The 25,572-nt window shown below is 43.6% G+C and overlaps 1 protein-coding gene across 1 annotated transcript; it reads left to right on the plus strand.

Moving 5' to 3' along the window:
* Positions 1-972: 972 nt before the first annotated feature.
* On the plus strand, positions 973-11,855 carry LOC311351744 (IgGFc-binding protein-like; the record flags this gene model as incomplete). The annotated part of the gene is made up of 18 exons (XM_084471894.1): positions 973-1,230; positions 1,592-1,780; positions 1,965-2,158; positions 2,322-2,708; positions 3,112-3,176; positions 3,736-3,932; positions 4,215-4,353; positions 5,623-5,805; positions 5,999-6,144; positions 6,379-6,722; positions 6,928-7,151; positions 7,599-7,740; positions 8,232-8,568; positions 9,037-9,153; positions 9,769-9,964; positions 10,358-10,621; positions 10,818-10,960; positions 11,610-11,855. The coding sequence occupies 18 exons, from the start codon at positions 973-975 to the stop codon at positions 11,853-11,855; spliced, it is 3,771 nt and encodes a 1,256-aa protein (XP_084328020.1).
* Between the last annotated feature and the right edge of the window lie 13,717 nt (positions 11,856-25,572).

Raw genomic sequence — 25,572 nt, forward strand, 5'->3', positions numbered from 1 at the left:
ATGTAGATATAGAGCGGGAGTCGCAAACGGCAATAATCACTTTCTCCTCCAAGCTGCGGTTCACTGAACGGTTGAACGGTGGTTGGCTGTTTTACGTTACTTCACCCAGGGAGTGAACTGATTGGCTGTTACGTGACGTCACCCAGGGAGTGAACGCTGATTGGCTGTTTTACGTTACTTCACCCACGTTACCCACAGGGAGTGAACGCTGCTCATTTTCCCCATAATGACCGGCGTTCTATACATTATCCCTTACATAAAATTGCTATTGCATTTTAAATCAAATAGGCTACAGACTCACATGATCAATCACTTCTCGGTTCTACTGCTAGTTCAATATCAAACAAAGTCATTACAATACAATTATATCATAGACCTATACACGATGAAAACACAAAGGCCAATGTTTACTGTGAATGTCGCAATATCTCAATTAATAAATGCACTTACTCAGTCAAAAGGATTCAGCACAAAGTTGAAAAAAGAAATGAAATGACCGTCTCCGACTCTCCGTCTACGTGATAGCTCAATATTTACGTGATAGCTAAAAAAATGCTAGCTCATAGATAGATCAAATTCGTGATAACCGTTCAATCCAACCGTTCACCAAATTCAACCGTTATAAATGGGCGGAGCCCACTTATATTGCCTCTGTGAAAGGCGCGTCCGCCAGGGATCCGACTTGGGTCCGCGGACCGCTGTTTGGCAGTGGGCGGAGCCATCCTCTGTGAAAGGCGCGTCCGCGTCCAGGGATCCGACTTGGGTCCGCTCAGGATCCGCTGTTTGACAGTGGGCGGAGCCAGCTCTGTGAAAGGCGCGTCCGTGTCCAGGGATCCGACTTGGGTCCGCTCAGGATCCGCTGTTTGACAGTAGAATTTTTCGGAGGCGGAGCGGATCCTCTGGGCGGAGCCAAAACGAATGTGACAGTAACGCGGGTTTGGTGACTTGAAAGCGGATCCGCCTAGGAGTCTCATGCTGTGTGGGACGGCTCCTCTGCGGCCCCTCCTCTCCTCAGCCCTCCCCTGTGGAGCCAACAGTCACTATGAAGCGTGTGCCGCGCCGTGCCCACTGACCTGCGACGGCTTCGGCACGGCGGAGGGCTGTGACGTGGACGCCCCCTGCAGTGAAGGCTGTGTCTGTGACGATGGATTCCTGCTTAGTGATGACAAGTGTGTCGCCGTGGCAGAATGTGGCTGCCAGTACAATGAGCAGTACTACCGCAGTGAACAGGTGAAGTAGTCATACCTTTCTCCTGCTTTCATGCTTGCAAAATAGTATCCTTGGGCCCCAACACGGTCGCGGTATTGAAAGACCCTGAGCATACTGCAGTTATTATCAAACAGAGCGGTAGTAGTGTGCAGAGGGTAATATAATTATTAATTAAAAGGAAAACTATTGAACTATTGAAATTAAATACTCCTGAAGGGGGGGGGGGGTCAGGGTAACAGAAGCAGAACAGTGCAAATAACGCTAAGAAATTAATTAATAATTCAAAATAAAAAGCAGAATAGCAGTCAAAAAAGAAATTATATATTCACCTCATCTTGCAAACTGAACCAATGTTTATAAGAGGCCCTCTCTCTCACTGCAGGTGTTTTATGGTGAGGATTGCGGGAGCAGGTGTGTTTGTCTGGAAGGACGCGTGAAGTGCGATGACTCGTTCACCTGCTCAGCCAATGAGAAGTGTGCTCTGGAGTCGGGCGTGTTCTCCTGTGTTCCCAAAACAACCGGCTCTTGCTCTGTGTTCGGCTCTTCCTCAGTGAGGACACTGGACGGAAAGGTCAGGAAACGTCCTTATCTTAATGCTTAGAGCCCATCCAAACGTCATATTTAAGTAGGAATACATTGATATGTTGGTTTGGTTTAGAAAACGATATTGTTTGTCCAAATAATATTGGATGGCAAGTTGGCAATTTACGCATCGATTATTCTTCAATCTCTTCTCCCTTTTTCTCCTTCTCCAGTCTTACCCTCTCTGGGGAGAATGTGGCTTCCTTCTATCGAAGGAAGAAGAAAAGAAAGGAGTGATTTCGAACTTCTCTGTGTCAATACAACAGAGCACCAGTAAAGAAGGCCAAGTCTACCGCAGTGTCACGCTGAAGGCATACAGTTATGAGATCACCATGAAGCCTGGGGTTGTCTGGGAAATCCTGGTATGGTTCCTAGCTTTGGATCTTTGAAATGAAAAATAAGCCCTTTTTAAATGTTTTGAATTAGACAAATTCAGGTCTCTGAAAATGATTAAAATATATATATATATATTTATAACCACAGATTGATGACATCAGAACCAACCTCCCTCTGTCATTGGCTGACGGCAGGATTGAGGTGCATCAAGGTGGCAGTAGCATCGTCATAAAGACAGACTTTGGCCTCCATCTGACCTATGACACACTAGCAGGCGTGCTGCTGACGCTCCCGTCCACCTACGGCGGCGTGCTGTGCGGCCTGTGCGGCGACTTCAACGGCGATCCATCCGATGACTTCCTGTTGGCCAGACAAACCGGAAAGCCGTCCGTGGGGAAGTTCATTGCAGCGTGGACCATCACAGACGTGCCCTGCAAGCCGGGATGCATAGGGCCGACCTGCACGGAAGGAGAGGAGAACCCCAAATCCAAACTCTGTGACATTATTAAATCCCCGAAGGGCCCGCTCGCAGGATGCCACGGGACAGTGCCACCTCTCCCCTACTTTGAGGCTTGTGTCAGGCAAGTCCTATGTCCTATGTCCTATGTCCAATGTTAAGCATTTCAGAACTAGCGTGGACGTTACGTGTGAAAACGTTGATGGATAACAACATTGATGACTGATTAAGTCTTACACTTAAAGGTGACATATTGTACCACCAGGTGTGAGTGTGATTAGCCGTTAAAAGACATTTTGAAAATCTGACTCTTCTGACATCACAAATGGGCGTGTCCACCTAGATGTGTGACGGATAGATGAGCAGCGTTTGCTACAGTCCACTGGGTAGGCTGGTAGACTGATCTATCCAGCACACATCTAGGTGGAAATGCTTACTTGTGATTTTCAAAACGGCTTGTAACGGCTAATCACACTCACACCTGGTGGTGTAATGTCACCTTTAAAGTGACATTACTGTGTCTCCAGTGAGATGAGCCACGGGGGCGGGCAGGACGTGGTGTGTCGGCACATCCAGGACTACGTTTCCATCTGTCAGTCATCGGGTGCCACTGTTGCCGAGTGGAGAGTGCATGGTTTCTGTGGTACGGGATTCTTCACCATGATGTACGCTTGCTTAACCCTGCATTTCTGGAAAGCAGACAGGATTAACAAAGCGTTCTCCTTCGAACACACGCCAAGTTGAATTGTGTTCACGTGTTGACATTCAAAACTCACTTAGTTTGCCAATGCCAATTTATAACCAAATTGACAACTGATTGGTACATATTAATATTGACTTACATCTAACCACAAGCTGCTTCATTAGTCATACCACTTTATTTGATTTTGCCCATTTGATTATGTATTCACTGTGATGAGTCACAATCATACATGTTGTTATTCTAATACACATTCGTAAAAATGAGATAAGTACGTTAGAGTAACTTGTTATAATTGTATCAAACATCAATGAAAAAACATCACAAAGACTAGGGATCTGAAAGTCCAGTTTCCTGAGAGCCAACTGTCCCAACGTTCGATACCGTTGCAGTAAAGCTCCTGTTTTAACAATTCTTTTAACTCCTGTCTCCCATGGCTCTGCTCCCCCAGTCGCTTCCTGTCCCCGCGGGACTCACTACGAGCTGTGTCCGGACACCTGCACCGCCACGTGTGCCCACCTGTTGGTGCCGGGCCCCTGCCCGCGCTGCCACGAGGGCTGCCAGTGTGACGGGGACCTGGTGTTCGACGGGGGCCACTGTGTTCCCGCCGAGCGCTGTGGCTGCTCTGTGGAGGGCCAGTACTACAAGGTGACGCCAGCACCCAACAGCTCTGTGTTCTGATCATGCCCGCAGCCAGCTATGAGGTCACCGAGGTCCGGACATTGGTCACTTTTGTAGAGATAAAAATTTAATTGGGAACTCTATTAGGACCTCTTTTTTTCAAACCCTGGCTACGGCCATGGTTCTAATATATAAAAAGCGGCTTTTAATTGAAGCTCAGTTACATGATTTTATCAAACGGCGGGCACGGCATAATCCACACGGCTGTGAGGAATCAGTTCTGTTAGGTCAATGTCCTGTGGTATCCAGTCAGGTGAATCAGTGGTACACGAGGACTGCTCGGAGAGATGTGAGTGTGGCGCCGGGCGGTTCAACTGCAGCGCTACCAGCTGTCAGAAGGAGGACAAATGTCACGTCAAGGATGGAACGCTGGGTTGTTACCCCATCGGTAAGGCATTGATCAAGTTCAACCCCCCGAATCTTGCACTTCACTCTTATTCCAACATCTTCAACTTTTACTTTAAATTTGTACTACAACACACCACAGTAGACTATACTATACTATAATACTGTATTATACTCAGGTCAGTTGCTAGGAATTCTGGGCCCCCTGAAAGAATATCGGTATGGGCCCCTCTACCCCATTCATTTCCACCTTAAATGTTCTTGTTTTTCAGTGTTCTTGACGGTGCCTGGTGTAATACACCCAATTTGTTTCCTTTTTTTACATTTAACGACTTAACAAGTCAGAGTATTATTATGTAAATTATGTATTATTAATTGTCTTATTCTCATTTCCCTGATTTGCAACACGTTATTACACCTCTGATTGCAAATACATTTTCAATTAACCACTCAACAAATAGGTGTGGGTATTTTATTGTATTTAACAATCAAGCACTGATGCAAAAAACAAAGTGTCCTGGCTCAAGATAGTCCACAGGTAAATATGTAGCATTTAACTGAAATGTGCAAGTGAAACAAAGAGCACATGGAATACGTTGTTGTAAAACAAATATCAAAAACAACAACAAGCCTCATCTAATCTCAATTAAAGTTTAAATTGGCTTGTTTGTTCACTGTAAGTCTCATCGCTCACTCACTTCCGATGAGGCCCTAGGGGTGCTTGAGCCCCTGCCCTTTTTGCCTCGTATTAAAAAGTGCCCTCTGAGTGTTCTTCAACAACCCGCAATAGCGCTCGTCCGCGATCCAACACCCCCCCCCCCCCCCCCCCCCTACCCCCCGTCAACAATTCGGCACCTGCCCCTCAAGACTCCTGTGCACGTCCCTGGGAAGAACGAACTGCAGTGTGGACCAAACCAAGGGGCCAAGGGGATTATTGAAATTATTAAAATTAGAATATTGTATGATTTGTGGCTTTGTTTTAATTCAGATTCATTCATATGAATATATATTAGTTCAGTGTATGCATAATCATTTTGTCATAGAGGCTACTGGGGGCTGTGTGTGGGCCCTAGCGGGCTGTGGGCCCTTATAATTGTCATAACCTTTCCCCCCTATACGACGGCGCTGATTATACTTAACTATAGTATGCCATCATACTACACTATCACAATAGTATACTGTACTGTACTGTACGATACTATACAGTACTATACAATGCTATCTATAATGTACTACACTAATACAATACTGTACAACACTATACTATACTAAACACCATACTATACACTCCCTCTATTTCCTTGTGGCCCAGACCCCTGTGCCGGAGCCGACTGCAGGGTGAAGGAGCACTGTGAGGTACAGGAGGGCCAGGGGGTGTGCGTCCCCGACTCTGAGGCGGCGTGCTATGCCTACGGCGACCCCCACTACAAAACCTTCGACGGCTGGACCTACCCTTTCCAAGGAACCTGCACCTATGTCCTCGTCAACACCACAGGTTTGCAGTGACTGGCTATTTCAATAATGATTTACACATACATTTACATTCAGGGCATTTAGCAGACGCTTTTATCCAAATCGACTTACGAAAGAGAAACAATAAATCGCTGTCGGTACTGTAAAGAGGTTCATAGAAACAAGTGGCAAGCGCTAAAAATTATTAGGTTCACCTACATCTGCTGCCCCTCCAGGTAAAGACCCTGAACTCCCGGAGGTGCTGGTGCTCAGTAAGAACGAGCTGAGGGGGAACTTTGTGGGCTCCTTCCTTCGCTCCATCACCGTGGTGCTGCTAGGCCACACCATCGAGATGCCCAGTGGCTCCAGAGGAACTGTACTGGTAGGAATAATATGAGGTTTTTTTACCCAAAGGATGACAAAAATTTACTTAAATAAATTGCCTAACCAACATAGCTTTAATGGTCATGAAGATTCTGGCAGGTGACTCAATATATGCAGGAATATGAATATATTTGTAATGAAGTGCTCATTTATTTCATAAATATGAACCATATTATCAAAATGATTTCCCTAATGATTGCCTCCCTATGAATACATCATTTTCTCTCCGTAGGTTGACGGTATAAAAGCAGATCTGCCAGTTGACCTGTCGGGAAGTATCTCCATCACCGAGTCTGGGATCAGAGGAGTCATCAAAACGGAGATAGGAATAGAGATCACTTTCGATTGGTCTACGTTCGCTTCGGTGACCCTCAGTAGCAGTTACTATGGGAACGTCGACGGACTCTGTGGCAACTACAACGGCCAAAAAGAGGACGAACTGAAGAAAACCGCAGGAACTCGGTACTCAAACGTGAGCGACTGGGCTGGTTCGTGGAGCGTGCCAGACGGGGACCCCTTCTGCTACCACCACTGTGAGGACACGTGTCCACAGTGTTCCCCCGAGGACCAGAAGCGGTACGTTTTAGTGACCAGCTTGAAATAAATGTTTAATGCCCCGAGTCAAAATGATTAGAATAATAATAATAGAGGTGCATTATGTATGTCAAGGTTTGTTAACAGATTCACATAGTAAATTATTATGTTGGGAAAAGACGTTCAGTAAGTTCAGGGATACAGTTTTGATATGAGATCAAAAATGAATTCTCATTGTCTTTCCTAGGTATACTGGCCATGAGTTTTGTGGCATTGCAGCGGATAAGAAGGGGCCTTTTGCCAGCTGCCATCCTCATGTGGACATCAAACAGTTTATGTACGACTGCTTGTATGATGTTTGTGTGAACGAAGGGAGACAGGAGGTTCTCTGTGAGGCACTGTCTAGTTATAACGCTGAATGCCAGAAGGCTGGAGTCACCGTCTCTCCATGGAGAGGAGTAGCAAACTGTGGTAAGTTACAAATTGCTTTACACATTCACAAACAGCCATTTCACTTATTTCCCTTCAAAAGAGTGAAATGGCTGTTTGTAAGTTACGATTACATACACGCATTCACAAACAGCCATTTCACTTATTTTAAGTGGTAAAATCAATGATTTCTGTTTTGTTTTCTTTGGCGACACCTTTTGGTGATAAGCGGTAATTTTCCCATCATCCAACAGTGTTGGCACCGACAATACTGCAAATGCTTTCATCAGTAGGCCATAGGCTCAATCACCATTGAGTTTCCTCATTCAGCGATAGATAGTAACTCTTTGAGATGGGCCCTTTGACCTCTATGTGAATGGGTTTGTATACAGCTACACCGTTGCTTTCTGACAGCTACCTGTTGTAAAGGCCTGAAATGAATCTGAGAGGTGAGCCCACCTCACCGCTGTCCTGTCTGTGTTCCGTCAGCCCTGGCCTGTCCGGTCAACAGCCATTACAAACAGTGTGGGCCGGCATGCCCAGAGACCTGCAGCCCTCCGCCCGACCTGTGCCCTACGGCCTGCTCAGAAGGCTGCTTCTGCGACCCTGGATTTGTGCTCAGTGGAGAGAAGTAGGTGGTTCTCTTTTTATGGAGTGGATTGTTCTCCTGTAGACCATATGGAATACCGGTCACTCTCCAACATGTCCAATATTGTTATGATATATATATTACGATTGGATTACAATTACAATCTTGTGTCAAATCAAGAATAAGCTGCTCTTGATGAATGGTATGATTTGGAATAACATTATTATAAATTTTGATAATCCATTCAGATTGGGGCAATAGCGAACAAACATCCTTAACCATAACTATGATATCATTTATGATTTATTGACTTAAGACAGCATTATTTAAAGGTGTAAAGGAAAAGGCTTGGTTCTCTTACATATCCATACAAAATGAATTAATATATGAATAAAGAGGATAAAGTCCAAAGCGTCATAAAAGAACCCTCCTTACTAAGTGCTGTTAATGCACGGGTATGCACGGGCAGGAAGATATCGATCCTTGCTCCCCATGTGAATCACTCATTCAGTTCCTTTACATTGTCTTAACAGATGTGTGGACAAGGCGACCAGCTGTGGCTGCAACCACGAAGGCCGTTACTATCTGCCCGGCGAGTCGTTCTGGGCCGACTCTGAGTGTGACAGCCGATGCGTGTGTGACAGAGCGACGCAGCAGGCGCAGTGCCACCCGCGGGGCTGCAAAGCCGACGAGCACTGCGCCGTGCGGGACGGGGTCCAGGACTGCTTCCCCCTGAGCTTCAAGACCTGCTCGGCCCAGGGAGACCCACACTTCCGCACCTTCGACGGCCGCAAGTTTGATTTTCAAGGCAACTGCGTCTACCAGTTTGCCAGCGTGTGTGGAAACACAACGGGACTGGAGAGGTTTGAGGTGAGAACGGCAACGAAAAAGGACTGTTAGGAAATGTAGGTTTGGGAATATCGCGGGGAGAATAAGCTACTTATTTGTGCACAAACGTGCACAGTGGCGTCCAAAGTAAACATTGGAAGGAATAGGGCAAAAACCCTAGCCTGGCTATTGCCAGACCAAGCTCACCGGCAGAACGGGCTGGGGGTACCCAGTCTAGCAAAACCCACAAAGTACAGTAGAGGTAGAACACACTGTTCTGTGTTAAATGACAAATCTTGACTGATGGATTTGATGCATCTTTTTTTGCAATAGATGTTTTCTTGATCCATGTTTTCTTGATCCATACATAAAAAATTGATGTTGTGAGCTTTTTTAGCAAATAACAAAGGGGCTTCTGAATATGTGATTTGCTTGGATTTTGGCACAAGGGATTATAACATCTGATCCTGTGTATTAATGGAATATCTAATGTTTTTTCCTGTCGTCTAGGTTAGCCTAGAGAACAATAATCGTGGCTCCAACAAAGTTTCCTATGCAAAAACAGTGACTGTGAAGGTCTACGGCAACACATACATCATTTCTAAGGACTACCAAGGACAAGTCCAGGTATGATGCTCCTGCAGTATCCCTGATTCACTCATTCACAACACACATGTTGACGCACAAATATTACATTCACCAATGCCCCCAATTCCTACAACCGACAAACAGCTAGTCTTGGAACCGATTAAAATACACAGACTTACATCGCAAGCATTGACATGGTGTGTGTACGGTGTATTAATGTGTGTGTGTGTGTGTGTGTGTGTACGGTATATGAATGTGTTAACAGGTGGATGGGGAGGCAGTCTACCTACCATTCTCCTCAAACCAGCTCACGGTTCATAAAAGAAACAGGTGGGCCATCCTGGAAACCAGTTTCCTCAAGGTAAGGAATAGACATACACACACGGCATTAAATGTTTGATTCATTTCCATTCATGGCTATATATGATACAATGGTTGATGCAAATACATTTTGGTTTCCAAAAGTTGACAATAACCGGCAAGATGTTTTCAATGATTTGGTAATGTGCTAGTTATTATGGAATATAATAATAATTCTTGATAGGCCTGTTTTGTCTTTGTCCTAATGGTGATGGTGGAAGTTGACAAATATTAACAAAGATACATAACACTCCCTGAAAGTTATTCTCTTCTTATTCATCTTTTGTTCTTAAGGTCTCTTATGATTGGCGTAGTGCCGTGAGGGTAATGGTGGCGACCACTTATCATAACGCGTTATGTGGTCTCTGTGGAAACTTCAACAATGATCCAAAAGATGACCTCATGCTGTCCAATGGGAAAGCTGCTTCAAATGCAAAGGAGTTTGGAATCAGCCAATTTCTTGCCAGCGTGCCGGGCTGTTCTCATGAGTGTAAGGCTAGGGTTAAGGTTTTTTTCTGATGTTAATAAGTAAGTGTTAATAAGTATTGGTTGCATAGGGATTGAAAAACATGGTTCAAAGTCAGCGACAAATTGGTCATTGTATAATTGCAAAGGAATTAGGAAGGAATTAAAAGCAATTTAGTTTAGATTAAGATCTTAATGCCTCCTCCACGTCTTTTAGTTTAAGTTCATTCAGTTTCAGGGAAAACATCGCAAGAGAAACAATTCTTCAGTTGAGTTTACTTTTCCACTTCCTTGCAGAAATTAAGGAATTGTTAAATGAGTTAGTCAAATGTTCTCTCTCTCTCTCTCTCTCTCTCTCTCTCTCTCTCTCTCTCTCTCTCTCTCTCTCTCTCTCTCTCTCTCTCTCTCTCTCTCTCAGGTAAGGACTGTGCACCAGAGCTGAGCCCTGGCGACGCGCCCCCTGCCTTCAAAGCGGCCTGTGAGGTGATCAGGAAGCGGGACGGGCCCCTGAGGGACTGTGCTCGGCTCCTGGACGCGGAGCAGTTCTACGGGGACTGTGTGTTCGACATGACGCTGACCAAGGGGAAGGCTGACTCCGCCTGCGACGTCATCAGCGACTACGTGGACGACTGCCAGCAGCAGGGGGGCACCGTGGAGGACTGGAGGAGCAAGAAGTTTTGCTGTAAAAACACACACTCTCAATCTGGCTCAATGATATACATTACATGTGTAATATACTATGAATTGTAAATTAACTTAAGGGAGACACAACCACATTTGTGTCTAAGTGTGTGTGTGTGTGTGTGTGTGTGTGTGTGTGTGTGTGTGTGTGTGTGTGTGTGTGTGTGTGTGTGTGTGTGTGTGCGTGTGCATCGCAGGGATGCAGTGTCCAGCCAACAGTGTGTACAGCCTAGCAGCCCCAGGATGTCCTGCCACCTGTGGGTCTCTGTCCCGCTCCTCTAAATGTCAAGAACCCGTCGCCGAGGGCTGCGTCTGCCAACACGGCTTCGTGCTCAGTCAGGTACTCACTCTACACTACTAACTAACTAACACTACCACTGTGCTGTAACTACCATGACCGCGTGTACGCCTTTGCTGCAGAGATCAACGCCCCCGGCCTGTTGATCACTCGCCTCCTGTCCCGCAGTAGTTCATGATTCACTCACGACCCCTTTGAACACCCCTCAGTTTAAGGTCTGTGGCAGGATTGTCTTCACCAAGTCTGAGTAGAAAGCTGTCGTTTCTCATGGTTCCGTACGTGCTGCTTCTTGTACCACAACGGTGTGGAAAACTTGATCCTCATTGGTCAGTGACGTTCCAAGGGTGTGCATCATATAATATTATAGTTATGATATATATCATTTCAGCTTATTAGGCTGATTAAAAAATATATAATATTTTACAAGATAACGAGCTACTCTGAGCTGTCCCGGGTATTTTCTGACCAAGCTGTGAATAAACACTATAATCTGCACCTGTTCCCTGCATACTGAGTATGTTGTAACAAAGCCTACGACCAATAGGATTAGACAGCTAGCGTAGACAAGCATGTAATAATGTTGGCCGATCTTGAGTTAATCCGTCTGCAGAGCTTTTCCTAGACACGAAAGGTAAAGGTTGTGGTGAAGTTACGTTGGCTAACTTCGTGACCATCGGTTTCCCCTCCCCAGGATCGCTGCGTACGACTGGACCAGTGCGGCTGCCAGTTTGAAGGCCGCTACATCCCAGCTGGGTCACAGGTGTACACAGATGGCTGCAAGCGCGTCTGTAAGTGTGAGCATGGGATGGTCACGTGCGTGATCCAACAGTGTCACAAGGGAACCAGTTGTAAGCTGAAGAAGGGGGCGTGGGGATGTTACAAAGGAAAGAAACCAGGCGGACTCTTTGGGCTCTTTCACAACTTTTTAAAGGGCTAGTCTATATGATCAGTAATTATGACAGTAATGTGAGATTGTTGACTACTGATAAACTTTCCATCTGGTTCATATTACTCTTTTTTCATTCCTTCCCATATTCATATGGAATTGACATAATAATATATTATGTAATGTAATACTAATGTAATAATAATTGCATAAATAATAAAACTGTTGCATTAAATCAAATGTATGGTGTGTAATTCATGAAGTTATCCAACTAAATATTGTATTGGCCATTTTGCTTTTCACCTTTGTTTCACCAAACTAAATTAGTTTGAAAGCCCTGGAGCCCCAGGTGTCTTACCAGACACACATCAGGGAGATTACATAACTTATCCAACTCTTTTTTGGGATTGTTTATTAAAAATACTGCCCTTTTCCACTCATTAAAAATAATGAACGGACCAAGTTCAGAATCCTGAACCACATCTACAATGATACATTTGTTCACCACCGATCTCGAACCAAAAAAAGAACAATTCCGGCCACTTTCTGCGAGCTGGGAGCCACGCTACCTGAGGCCCAGCTTCTTCTTCTCCCTCAGCTTCTTCCGGACAACCTCCATGTTGCGGTCCTTCCACATGCTCTTCCTCAGTTTGATTGGACGGCTGCCCACATATTTCCCTACAAAAGAAGACATATCCATTGAACTAGTTAAAAATGAACATGAGCTATGCAGTTAAAAGCGTTGTATGCTAACATGCATTTGTACGATTGAGGTCAAATATTTGAGGGCATTATATCTTTAAATGTACATGTTGATCATGTATCAAATCATTCCATCCTTCATATTTTTACTTTCTAAAACAAAACAGGAAATGTTATGCAGAGAAAACCAAGAAACGGTATACTGCTATAGTTGACATATGGTGCTATCCATTTGTATGGTATGCCCAACCGTACGAGTCATAGGGTATAAATCTCCCAGCTTTTTCACAGCATTTCAGAGGCAAGCCCCCTTTTGGTCGTAGTATAAACCTTCCCACTCGTAGTTCTGAAAGTACAGCGAGTTCAGTGAGGCTGACCGTACGACTCGACAACAAAAATGGCTGCGCCCGTAAAGAGAATTACTTTCTTTGTATTTGTACCACATTGGTCATTTTAATGTTGATTTTAAATGCTCTTACACACTTGATTAAATTGCTTCGTCTTGCTGTGCGTGCAATACAATGTAAAGTTGTGTCGTTTGTTTTTGAACTGGTTTGCTAAAGAGTTTAATGTAGCTAACAATAACAATGACTAGCCAATGAGAAACTGGAACGCTTTAAGGTGCTATGAGCCAGGAAATTACGTCACTTTCTCGCTAGAGCAGGTCGGACGTACAGGCGTACCATACAAATGGATAGCACCAATAGTATTCTGCTAGAGTTTCCACAGTAACCCATCTGGGGTTACTTCTGCTCTTTGATGTTGACCAATTAATGGGCTTTGATTAGTTTTAGTATACCCACAAAACAGGCAAGGAAAGAAATTAAAATTTAAAAGGACAAACGCAGGAGCATTTAACCTGGTTAAAAGCCAATTCTCTGAGAGAGGTACGTGATATGGTTTTTAGGAAAGAGAACACCCATTCTTACGGAAAAATAAGTAGTAGGATAGGTTTAAAGTCTTGGGATACAGTTCCATGTTCTAATGAAACAAGAGCTCCTGGAGCTGCTAGGATTTCCATTAGACGCTCCTATAGTCAGTGTGATAGAAACAAAGTATCATGACTCCATCCAAAGTGACAGACTGAAATGAGTGTTGATGCATGGGAAATCATGCCTCTGATCAAACCTCAACCAAAAAAAGCCATATTACCCAAAAACAGACACTGAATGACTACGTAGTGCTGATGCTTGATGGTTTAAATGAAATGTGACAATATTTGGGCAAGTGTCAATGTTAAAACACAATAATATCAGACCCTCCCTGCCACGGCACTAAACACCCAAGTAACATCACACACTTAAAACCAGACAGAGGGAAATTACAACTTGGGCAGGCGGACAAACAGGTGGACAAGGTAACCATAGCCTTACCATGGTGCCAATCCCATACCTTCCATTTAAATGCCACCCGCCAATTTAACCATTCAACTTAGTGGTAGTAAATGCCTTGCAGTGCATAGATCCCCATTTAATTTGAGTTAATAAATATATGCTATTTTGAATTACTATTGTTAATGTACTGGACATTTAAAAATGAGTGTGTAGAAAACAAGGAAGCAAAGACACATTTGCATGCATTTCCAACAAATGAGAAGTGAGAATAATGCAGGGCAGGCGTAAAGGCGATCGGTCATTGGGACTTACCAGACAGTATCGTCCAGTGCACAGTCCCTGCGTACATCCCCTAAGGCTCCTCTCTGAACCACATGTGCAACCACGCAGAAAAACAAAAAGGAGAAACGCAATGACTTCACTAACCATACCTCAACACATCAGCTATGACCCAACGTTAACCATTGATGACTGATTTATGTTCAGAAATTAATTGTACTTTCAAAATAGAATGCTTGTTTTACTTGATAATCAATGCAGTAATGCAGTAAATTGGATAATTAAAAAAGAAGTTACAACATTGAAAGGCAATATAGGCCAACAGGTTTGAAGTTTTAACCCTTCACCAAAAGGCATGTTCCAGACCAATACCGATATGCAAATTGGTAACATCAGCCTTTAAGGTTTAACCTCTTCTAAATGTTTTTCATATTGTATAATGAATGTATTATTATAACTATTCAGGGACAAGAGATCTGATCACACCTGACACCTAGTTCTCAAGCGCAACTTCCGGACTCAAATTCACTGTTATTTTTCCCTCCCCATATTTGTGTGATAGACTGTGGTCTGAGATTGTGGTAGTGAACACTGACTTAAATCATATCTCAAGACTGAATAATTGATTTAAGGTTTTTTTGGTATTTGTGGACAAGAATCTCGCTTGTACTGTTAATTGTTGCTTTACTGCATCATGACTACTCATCAAGTACTTTTATAACCTTGAGACCGTAAGTCAAGTAGTGTGATGAGTGAGGTATGAGCGGGGAGAGACCCTAGAGACCAGAGTATAGGATTAGGAGAGGAGGACCTGGTGGAGCAGAAGAAGAAGAAGAAGCGAACGCAGGAGGAGGACACACAGTCTGGGTGGGATCCCATATGGGTTCAAATACTCAGACTGAAGCCTATTCTTTGAGAAGCCAAGGGAAATTAAATGTACCCAGGCAGGCTGCAAGCTTTGTAAATGAGAGGCAGGGACAGGCGCAGACTTTGATGGCTGGTGGTGGGTTTGGGGTTTCAAAGTATACACCACAAATCAAAGAAATTAAGTACTTCTAATTCAACTATACCTGTCTTAAAATGCGACCATGCACCCATTCTAACAACCTTATAGAGGGCACCCGTTTACCACATGGGTAAGAGTTTTAACTAAAAACTGGATTGCCTGTACTATGATACACACAATGTATCATTTGAAAAGGGGTACCGCGGCAAAGGGTGTGAGACCCTAACCCTATAAGAAAATGAATAAGTGAGATAAGTGAGTCAGCAAAATGACATCACATCCCCTGTACAAAGGCATTTTAAAAATAGTTCCTTCCAGTGGTCATGGGTTAAGGGGTGACTTGACCACAGAGCAGCACTAGACCAAAAGTGATCAGAGACTCAGAACAATCTCTCAAGGTCTAAATGAGGATGTTGAACTAACCCATTCCTTGATAAATTCAAAAGACAACTTTGTAAATGTTGACATCGACTTGATGATAATGCTTCTTTTGGCAATTATATTATGGTAATGACTGTTGCCAACCTCATTATAAAAGCAGCTTTTCAGGATGTTAATTTGGACACTGAGCAAATAATGAAGATAAATAGAAAGAAACTGAGTGTGGATGAAACAGGTCATCCACACAGTTTCTTTCTATTTATCTATATACTTCTATAAGAAAATTTCTGTCCCTCAATCTAGGCATTTATTTTGCATTTGGAAAGGCCACTATCAGGAGGAAAACAGGACAAGGGTTCGGTTTTTGTCCCTTTCTTATAAAACAAGCTTTTAGCAAGCTTTTGAGCCAACTACAATGGTGTGGAAAGGGCTGTGCAAAATGAAAACTGTCGTTTTGGATAGATGTCACTAATAATTTCAATGCAAATCACACATTTTCTTCTATCAATTACCAGACTGCTAAGCTGCTCTGAAGGCCAAATGGGTACAACCCAACACACAGATTGGGAACCTATAAAATATAATAAAACTAGAAGGTGGTAATAGCTGCCTCATTAAGCGCAAATGATGATGACAACAATACACATGCATTAGTTGGTACTCTCTCTGTTCATAGTCCACAGCCTGCTTTGCGTCCTCAAGTTTTGGTGGCCATTTCATTTAGGCACAGTAAGGCAAATTTGTGTCAAAAAGAGTCACAAAATCCAACCCCACAGTGAGTGAAAGTGTATATCAACAATTACCCGTTCAGAAGCTCTAATCCAGCAATGAACTGAGGAGGGAACTCCTGGAATCTAAGGACCACAGAAGTGTCGACATTTACACAGAAATAATACACTGGGAGAAATATTGTGTATGCTAATCACGGCATATTTCAGATATTCTGTTTGCCCATGTCAACATTCAAAAGAGCAAATATATCTCTCTATATATCTCTTGTGACATATTTCAGCCATAATATTCTCACATAACCACAGGGAGCACCGACCACATACGGTAGGGCTGCAACACTTGCACATAGCCACGAGGGGGCAGCAGCTGATCACACAGATGAACGGGGCGGGCTTTTAAAGCCACAGAACACGCCCACCCCTACCTGCCTATTTAAACGGACTCAGCTATGAGACGGGAGAATCTCTTGGGCGGCGTATTGTAGATATAAAGCTTAGAGACGCTCCGCGCGTCTTATATACCATTCCTCTCCTTTTGTTTCATAGACAATACACCAAAACCTTTACCAAATAAAGTGAGTTAAAAGCGATCCTGTCTCTGCGGCCTTTCCTGGATTAAAAATAACATAACACTCTCTCTATATGTATATAAAAATCTCTCTCTCTCTCTATATATATATATATATATATATATATATATATATATAACGGGCATACCTGGGTCTTCTCTTGACGTCTTTCGACCTGTCGCCCAAAGTCTTGATTCTTAAAAAGGGAGGGTGAAGACAAGGTTGATTATTTTACTTTCCATCAGACACTGCCTTAATATTTCAAACAGGCATTATAAATAAATTAGGACTACTACTAATTAGGATATTCTTCATAATAATTAAAGAAAAATACACAGCAAAAACTATTATTTTGAATCTGATAAACAATTTTTAAAAGTATGTTATTTACTCATCACAATACCAGATTAAGTGATTTATCATGTGTGTTTTTTGTAACGTTTTATCACTTTTTTCTTGAACGTTTTTCATTCAGAGCCACCAACCCAAGACAGTCATGTGCTGAAATCCAGCATGTGACCAGCATCACCTGAGAGCAATTACACAAGCTGTAGGGTTTACTGTAGTCACAGTATTATCACCATACATAACGTTACAGATCATAAACCGGGCTGTGGTTAGGCTGACACACCGTGTATAATGTATAATTTTTTACACCGCGCTGTCAATTCGCCAGTCCAAAATGGCTTCTTCTTCTTCATCGTAAATCTTGGGAAGGCTAGGCATCGCTACTAGTGCATTGCTGCCCTCTATCGTTTTATATAGTAGGCCTCTAACAACTAAATGCTAGATTGTAATCAAATCGTATCTTTATATTGGTCTGATACAACAAGCCTTATTCAGCTATCTGGTTTCGGTGTTCACTCTGCCCAAGTAGTTTTTTAGGGACCGAGCCGAAACCGGTAACCGTCCCTATTGTAATTGGTCTGTTTCTTCTTATTATTATTTTTAGCCGTTTTGACTGCATTTTTCCCCCCCTGAACATATACGAAAACTCTTTTTTATTTGGCACATTTGGTGGGACTGCTGTAAAATTTGATATTCTATGCGTCAAATTCAGATTGGCTCCAAGGTAGCGCTATACCAACTATGACAAAATTTCAACATTTACACAAGCATATCTCATCACCCGTTTGACCGACACTCATGAAACTTTGGCCACACATGCAAATCCTCATGATGAACAAATTTGCAGATACTAACTTATCACTTCCGGTAGCCTGATTTCCCGCCATTTTGAATTTAGTTCAAAACAGTAAATTGCCTAAGGATCCCAGGTTTTTTGACTTTGACAAAAATCCTTTGGCACATATCTTCTAGGGCCCATTATCTTCAATCTGACATAAGGATTACTCTATACAATAAAGTTCAAAGTACCCATGAGCCATTGAGTTCTAAAAGGGGTGTGTTTTTCACCCCGAAAATAAAAGAAAAGTAAAAAGAAAAGTAAATTGCACATATCTACATGAAGTTGGACTCCTATGATGTTGGACCCCTCTACTAAAGTTGTTCAGAATCAAATTCTGAACACGATAAAGTCAACATTTTTTTCAAATGAGGCGTGCCATCGAAATGGGCGTGGCCTGTTACTAAAATAGCCACAGTTCATAGACGCAATGTTTGATTTGAGCAGGACCGACTCAGTGGCCGTTGGGGACCAAAGTTCTAACTGCTCAAGTAAATGAAGTTGATTGGCAAAACAACATGGCCGCCAGAGGCTCAGAATCACTCTGCAGAGACCGTAATAGTTATGAATATGAAATTCACAGGACACGTGTAGACTGGTGCCTGTAGCTCACATACCAAAAATAGTGTTTGTCATGTCCGTAGCGCCCCCTACAGGAACTTTAAAAAGCAGCCCCTGCGCCACGTTTCACCAATATGTATGAAACTCGGTAGGCACGTACAACGTTCCAATACCTACAGAAAAGCCTCCAGGACCCATGCCCCAAAACCTACCGGAAGTCGGAAATTTTATTTTTTCCATTTTCACTCTCGGCGGCAATTTTCACTTTTTCACCTTGTATTTGAACAAACTCCTCCTAGGGAATTTATCGGATCTGCTTATAAATTTGTCAGTACAGTCAAAAAATTGTGCAGAACGAACGCTATAAAATTTGTGACTGTACGTTGAAGGGCGTGTCTGTGGCGTGCCGTCAAACTTGCCCATTTTGGATGGAATTTTTTCACTTTTTCGCCTTGTATTTCAACAAACTCCTCCTAGGGAATTGATCTAATCTGCTTCTACATTGGTCAGCACACATGTTACGATGGGCACACATGTTACAACGGCACGTGATGCGGCCGCAAGCCGGTGCAAGGGCCCGTTCATAACAAAAATAGTGTTGGCTGACGCTAACCCATATAGTAACAACTAAATGGTAGATTGTAATCAAATCGTATCTTTATATTGGTCTGATACAACGAGCCTTATCTGGTTTTGTTGTTCACTCTGTCCAAGTAGTTTTAATTAATTATAAGTCTGAGCTGAGCCATCTCCATGAATAGTAATTAATGGAGATGGCTCAATAATAGTAATTACTTTATGTTCATTACTATATGTGATATTTCATGTTTGAGGACGTCCTAGGTCAGACCTGAGGGCATCATGTGGCCCGCGGGCCAGATGTAGGTTATGAGTGGCTTGCGAGTTCCCAAAAATTCTTAATAATAAATTGTATTTATTTATTTATAAAACTTTTATTAGAAAAATGCTTAGCAAGTTTCATTCAACTTTCTCATTGATGAAATATAACAAGTCCAGATACAGATCCACTCTCAGTGATGACCACCTGTCAGCTGTGCTGCACATAGCCACTTCATGAATTACACCTGACCTCAGTGCACTTGTTTAAACCCATCAGAGACTTGGCTCCTCCCTTTGAGTACACATTTTTTGTGGGGGTTGTAATGCATACCCTATTATCAAATGTGGATGCACTTCAATACACCTGTTCAAGTTCAGTGCATTTGGTACAGATACAGATAGATCTAAAAAAGATATCTCTTGTAGACTGTGTGACTTTACCCAATGTGTTGATGTAGGCAACTGTCTGGACTGGGTGTACACCACAGTTCAACCCGGTATCACGCCAAAGCGTGAAATAGATACGTTGGTCCACCTCGCTCCACCTTAACTTGCATAATCTTCAGTCAGTGAATGTGTCTGATCTTTAGTTTGATAATTGATATATATTTTTCGGTCTCGCTAAGCATGTTTCAACGACATCAGGTTGCTAGGGACGCTGCTATCGTTAAACTAGCAACTCACATGCTTTCTGCTGTTGTGTTATTAAACCGTCACTTTATGAACTTTTCATGATATCATCTCATTAGAAACACGTATATCTGAGAGCAGGGATGACATCTTGTTGAAGAAGCCTCAGCTTGAAGAGCACACCTGTTTGCCTGCTTAATGGAGGACTACCAACAGGGGGTGACAATTAATGTCAATGTCAACAACTCAACAAGCAGTTGAAGGATTAGAATCTTCGATCTTCCAATCCAACACTCTTTACAATTTACATGACACTCAAGAAAGTCGACTTATTGGCTTAGTCCAACTATGATTGGATTACTAAGATGCATGTATACACCTTAGTCGAGCTATACTCGAATCGAATTGACTTACTCATAGTCTAGTTAAGACCCCTAGATAATGCGATTCATAGTCGAGCTAAGCGTGCATGTAGCCAATCGAATTGGCTTATGCGTTGATTTGCGTTCTGCGCGTGCTCGAGACCTTTTCCCGGGGCCGTGAGCCGGAAGTAGAAGGAGACGATTTATTATCTTTCTCTCCTGTCTCCTTTTCTCTAATCCACAGAAATAAGAAGTATTTTTCTCCCCTTCCTCTACTCATTTAGCCTGAGATGTAACATAAGCACCTTGGGCTTTTTTGATATATAGATTATCTAACTTGTTCTGTAGGCTTATGAAGTTACTTTTATCAGCATCGGATATAACAGTCTTGTTACAACAATCACTTATGTCCTGCACCAATTGAACCTCATATTGTTTTTGTTGTCTATTTTTTGTTTTACTAAATTGTATCGAGAACTCTCTTACCTTAAATTTAAAATACTCCCATCTCCCGCTACAACTCTGTATATTTGTGTCATTTTTTATTTTTCCTATTAAGTTTCTAACAACTCTAATAAATTCCTCATCATTTAAAAGATCTGCATTAAACTTCCAGTAATCTTTTTTATATTTAGTCCTATTTTCTGGGTTTAATGTGAGATGTATAACACAGTGATCTGTTAGAGAGGCACTACTAATAGACACACTTGAAACATATTTTGTAATTTCAGGAGTTGCCAACCACAAATCTATCCTAGATTTACAGTTACCATTTGGTTTGATCCATGAAAATTGACTAACATCTGGATTTCTATCCCTCCAAATATCTGTTAAGCTGTTGGAGTTCAAAAAACCAAATAAAATAGGGTTCCACTGGTTAGTACTATATTTAGAAGGACATCTATCTTGCCATTCATCTGGTGTCAAATTTAGATCTCCACCAATCAAAATAAGCTCAGTATGATACAATTGTTTATATTCAATAATAATTTCTGTCACTTCTGATAACAACAATTTGTTTTGATTACTGTTATTAAAACCATAAATATTTATCATAATAACAAAAGTCCCTTCAACATTTAACACAACAGCAAGCCAATTCGCCAGTCCAAAATGGCTTCTTCTTCTTCATCGTAAATCTTGGGAAGGCTAGGCATCGCTAGTGCATTGCTGCCCTCTATCGTTTTATATAGTAACAACTAAATGGTAGATTGTAATCAAATCGTATCTTTATATTGGTCTGATACAACGAGCCTTATCCAGCTATCTGGTTTCGGTGTTCACTCTGCCCAAGTAGTTTTGATTAATAATGAGTCTGAGCTGAGCCATCTCCACGAATAGTAATTACTTTATGTTCAGCGTATAGTGTATTTCATAAAAACATGTTTGAGGACGTCCTAGGTCAGACCTGAGGGCATCATGTGGCCCGCGGGCCAGATGTAGGTTATGAGTGGCTTGCGAGTTCCCAAAAATTCTTAATAATAAATTGTATTTATTTATTTATAAAACTTTTATTAGAAAAATGCTTAGCAAGTTTCATTCAACTTTCTCATTGATGAAATATAACGTCCAGATACAGATCCACTCTCAGTGATGAACACCTGTCAGCTGTGCTGCACAGACTTGGCTCCTCCCTTTGAGTACACATTTTTTGTGGGGGTTGTAATGCATACCCTATTATCAAATGTGGATGCACTTCAATACACCTGTTCAAGTTCAGTGCACTTGGCACAGATACAGATAGGTCTAAAAAAGATATCTCTTGTAGACTGTGTGACTTTACCCAATGTGTTGATGTAGGCAACCGTCTGGACTGGGTGTACACCACAGTTCAACCCGGTATCCAGGCCCGGTTCTACGGGGGTGCATAAGCATGCATTGCACCCCCAAAAAAATTGTTTGCACCCTCAATTGAAAAAAGGAGGGAGTGAATTATTATAATTTTTTTATAAATATGATTAAAAAAAATAAAACACTTGCTCACAAAACGAATTGTTCCATTAAATACCGTTGTTTGCTGCATTTATTTTGCTCACTAAACCGATAAGAACGTTATTATTATTATGACAGGTGCGCGTGAACTGCGCCCCGTCCGGCGGCGCGCACGTCAGTGACATTAAACTTCTTCGGCAGCAACAATTAGGCATTTACAATGGATATCCGAAAATAAAAAAGAACACCGCAAAAGAATCCAATACATCAGACAGTATAACCGTTGTGAACACTAGCACTAGCAACGCTAGCTCAATCCTGCCCGACTCGCTGCCTTTGCCGGCGCAGCTCTCACTCCCGGACAAGCAGCCTTTGCCGGCGCCACTGTGTTGTTCATAAGAACCCATATTTGCCAATTGTGTTTTGATTGTATTTATTTACAATCTTGTGAACTTTAAGAAAGGCACTATGTATTACTGATTACTTTTTGTGAAAATAACATTCCTAATTGGGTTTTATCTGTCAGCATTAAAAGTTTTGGGCAGCAGAATAAGCACTTATTGACATTAAGTGGTTCACATAAAGGTGCATCTCATAATATTAGAATATCAGGGAAAAGCTATTTTTTTGTAATTTAATTCAAAAGGTTCCATATAATCTAGATGTATTAGACATGAAGTGATATATTTCAAGCATTATCTTGTGAATGATAATGTAAAATTATTTTGTGACATTTAGTGGTTCACTTATATAAATACATGTGAGCATGTTTTATGTTTATGTTGTTAAATTATTTGGTCTCACAAGGCTACAGTGCTGCTTGAAAGTATGTGAACCTCTTGAGCCTTTTCAAATTTGATTTAATTTAACCATTATTAATTCATTCTCATATCCAAAGCTTGGATATCAATAAGCTAACGTTGCAGCTGAAATGTTCTCCACATCACAAGACATGATGTGATACCATCTTTTAAGCACAGTAAATGTTTTTGTCCCAACATGTAGTGCTTGTCTATCTACTGGTAGAAAGGCCTAGTGTAAAAAGCGAAGTCTGAACTGAAGCTGGGTAGCTGGTTTTACTATAGTACTGGTGCACCCCCTATAATCTCAGATGCACCCCAAGGCATTCTGTTCTGGAACCGGGCCTGCCGGTATCACGCCAAGGCGTGAAATAGATACGCTGGTCCACCTCGCAAAGCGTGTACATTGTCACGCTTTGCCTGATCAAAGTGTGAAGAGTACACGCTTTCTTCCGCCCATCTAAATGAATGGAGGAATAGCACCAACAGGGAGCGAGACGTTCTCCCAGCATTTAGAGAAATGTTTACGTTGTGGAAATTGCGATGAAGGACACGAGACAATTTCGCACGTTGAGTCACGACTGCGTAACTCGTTTAATCAATTAAACAGAACACACACAGTCATACAATCAACCCCTCGTCAGGCATACGTCACCAGACATTTAAAGGGGCAGCGGACCGTAAAAGCTAAACCACAGTGTGTAGAACAACACTTACAAACACAAGGTGAATTATGCAAGAATATGCATGTGACATTCACTACACACGTCCCCCCAGAATTCACCATATCAAAGGAACGAAAAAAAACAGTCAACGGGGAGGCGGCCGTATTAACCGGCCACAACGGCTGCGCCGCACAGGTGGGCGAGGAGACCCGACCACGGCAGGATTCCCACCCCGACACGGACGCGGGGCATGGAGCATGGGAGCCTTGGGAGGGGGGGCAGCAGGGGGCGGGGGCAGAGCTGGAGGCCGTCCGCGTCGTGGGGGCTGGGCCAAGTCAACGGGCCTGGCCACGTCCAAATGAGCTGGTTTCAGGCGGTCGATGGATAGGCGCTGCGGTTTACCGCCCACGTCCACCACGAAATGTTTGTCCCCCGTCTCCAAAACACGGAACGGGCCCTCGTAGGGCGGGCGTAGCGGCCCCCTGTGGGCGTCATGGCGAATGAAAACGTACTCCGCTGTCCGAAGCCCAGTGGGGATGTGCGACTGAGGGAGGCCGTGACAGGAAGTAGGGACAGGCGCGAACAGCCCCGCATTGTCCAGCAGGGTGGCCCGCTGGAGAGTCGCAGACCAGGGAACGGTGGCGCCAGGGACAAAATCCCCCGGAACCCGCAGCGGCTGGCCATAAACCAGCTCCGCGGATGAGGACTGCAGGTCCTCCTTCGGTGCAGTCCTGATGCCCAGCATTACCCACGGGAGCCTGTCGACCCAGTTGCCGTCTTTGAGGCCGGCCCGAAGAGCAGCCTTCATTGACCTATGAAACCGCTCACAGAGTCCATTAGCCTGTGGGTGGTACGCGGTTGTGCGGTGGAGCTTCACACCAAGGCCCTGAGCAACGGCGTTCCACAGCTCAGAAGTGAACTGCGCGCCCCGGTCAGAGGATATGTCCGAAGGAGTGCCGAAACGGGCAATCCAGGTGCCGATAAATGCCCGTGTCATCTCGACAGATGTCAGCGACGTCAGCGGAACAGCCTCAGGCCAACGGGTGGTCCTGTCAACCATGGTCAACAGGTAGGTGAAACCGTGGGAGGATGGCAGTGGGCCGACCAGATCCACGTTTACATGGTCAAACCGTCTTTCCGGCACAGGGAACAACTCCAATGGGGCCTTAGTGTGCCGGTGCACTTTGGCCCGCTGGCACTCAAGACAGGTGTTAGCCCAGTCCCTGACGTCCTTCTTAAGGCCAGGCCAAACAAACTTAGCTGCGACCAGCCTCTGCGACGCCTTCGAACCAGGATGGGAAAGACCATGGACGGCATCAAAAACGAGTCGCCTCCACCCCGTGGGAACGATTGGCCGAGGACTGCCTGTGGAGACGTCACACAGGAGCATGGCGCCAGCATCGCCAACAACCACATCCTCTATTTTCAGCCCTGTAGTCGAGGTCCTCAGGAGTTGCACGTCTGGGTCCGTGGCCTGGTCTGCTGCCATGCGGTCGTAATCCAGGCCAAGATGGACTGCTCCTGCCACAGCCCGTGACAGGCAGTCCGCCACCCGGTTGTCCTTACCGGAAACGTGCTGCAAGTCCGTGGTGAACTCCGAAATGTAGGCCAGATGACGTTGCTGGCGGGCGGACCATGGCTCAGTCACCTTAGCCATGGCAAAAGTCAGCGGCTTGTGATCGACAAAAGCAGTGAAGGGTCGACCTTCCAGCAGGGAACGAAAATGTCTGACGGCGAGGTAAAGCCCAAGCAGCTCCCGGTCGAAAGTGCTGTACTTCCGCTCGCTGGGG

The sequence above is a fragment of the Micromesistius poutassou genome, assembly GCF_964030765.1.
Source record: "Micromesistius poutassou genome assembly, chromosome: 8".
Taxonomy (NCBI): Eukaryota; Metazoa; Chordata; class Actinopteri; order Gadiformes; family Gadidae; genus Micromesistius; species Micromesistius poutassou.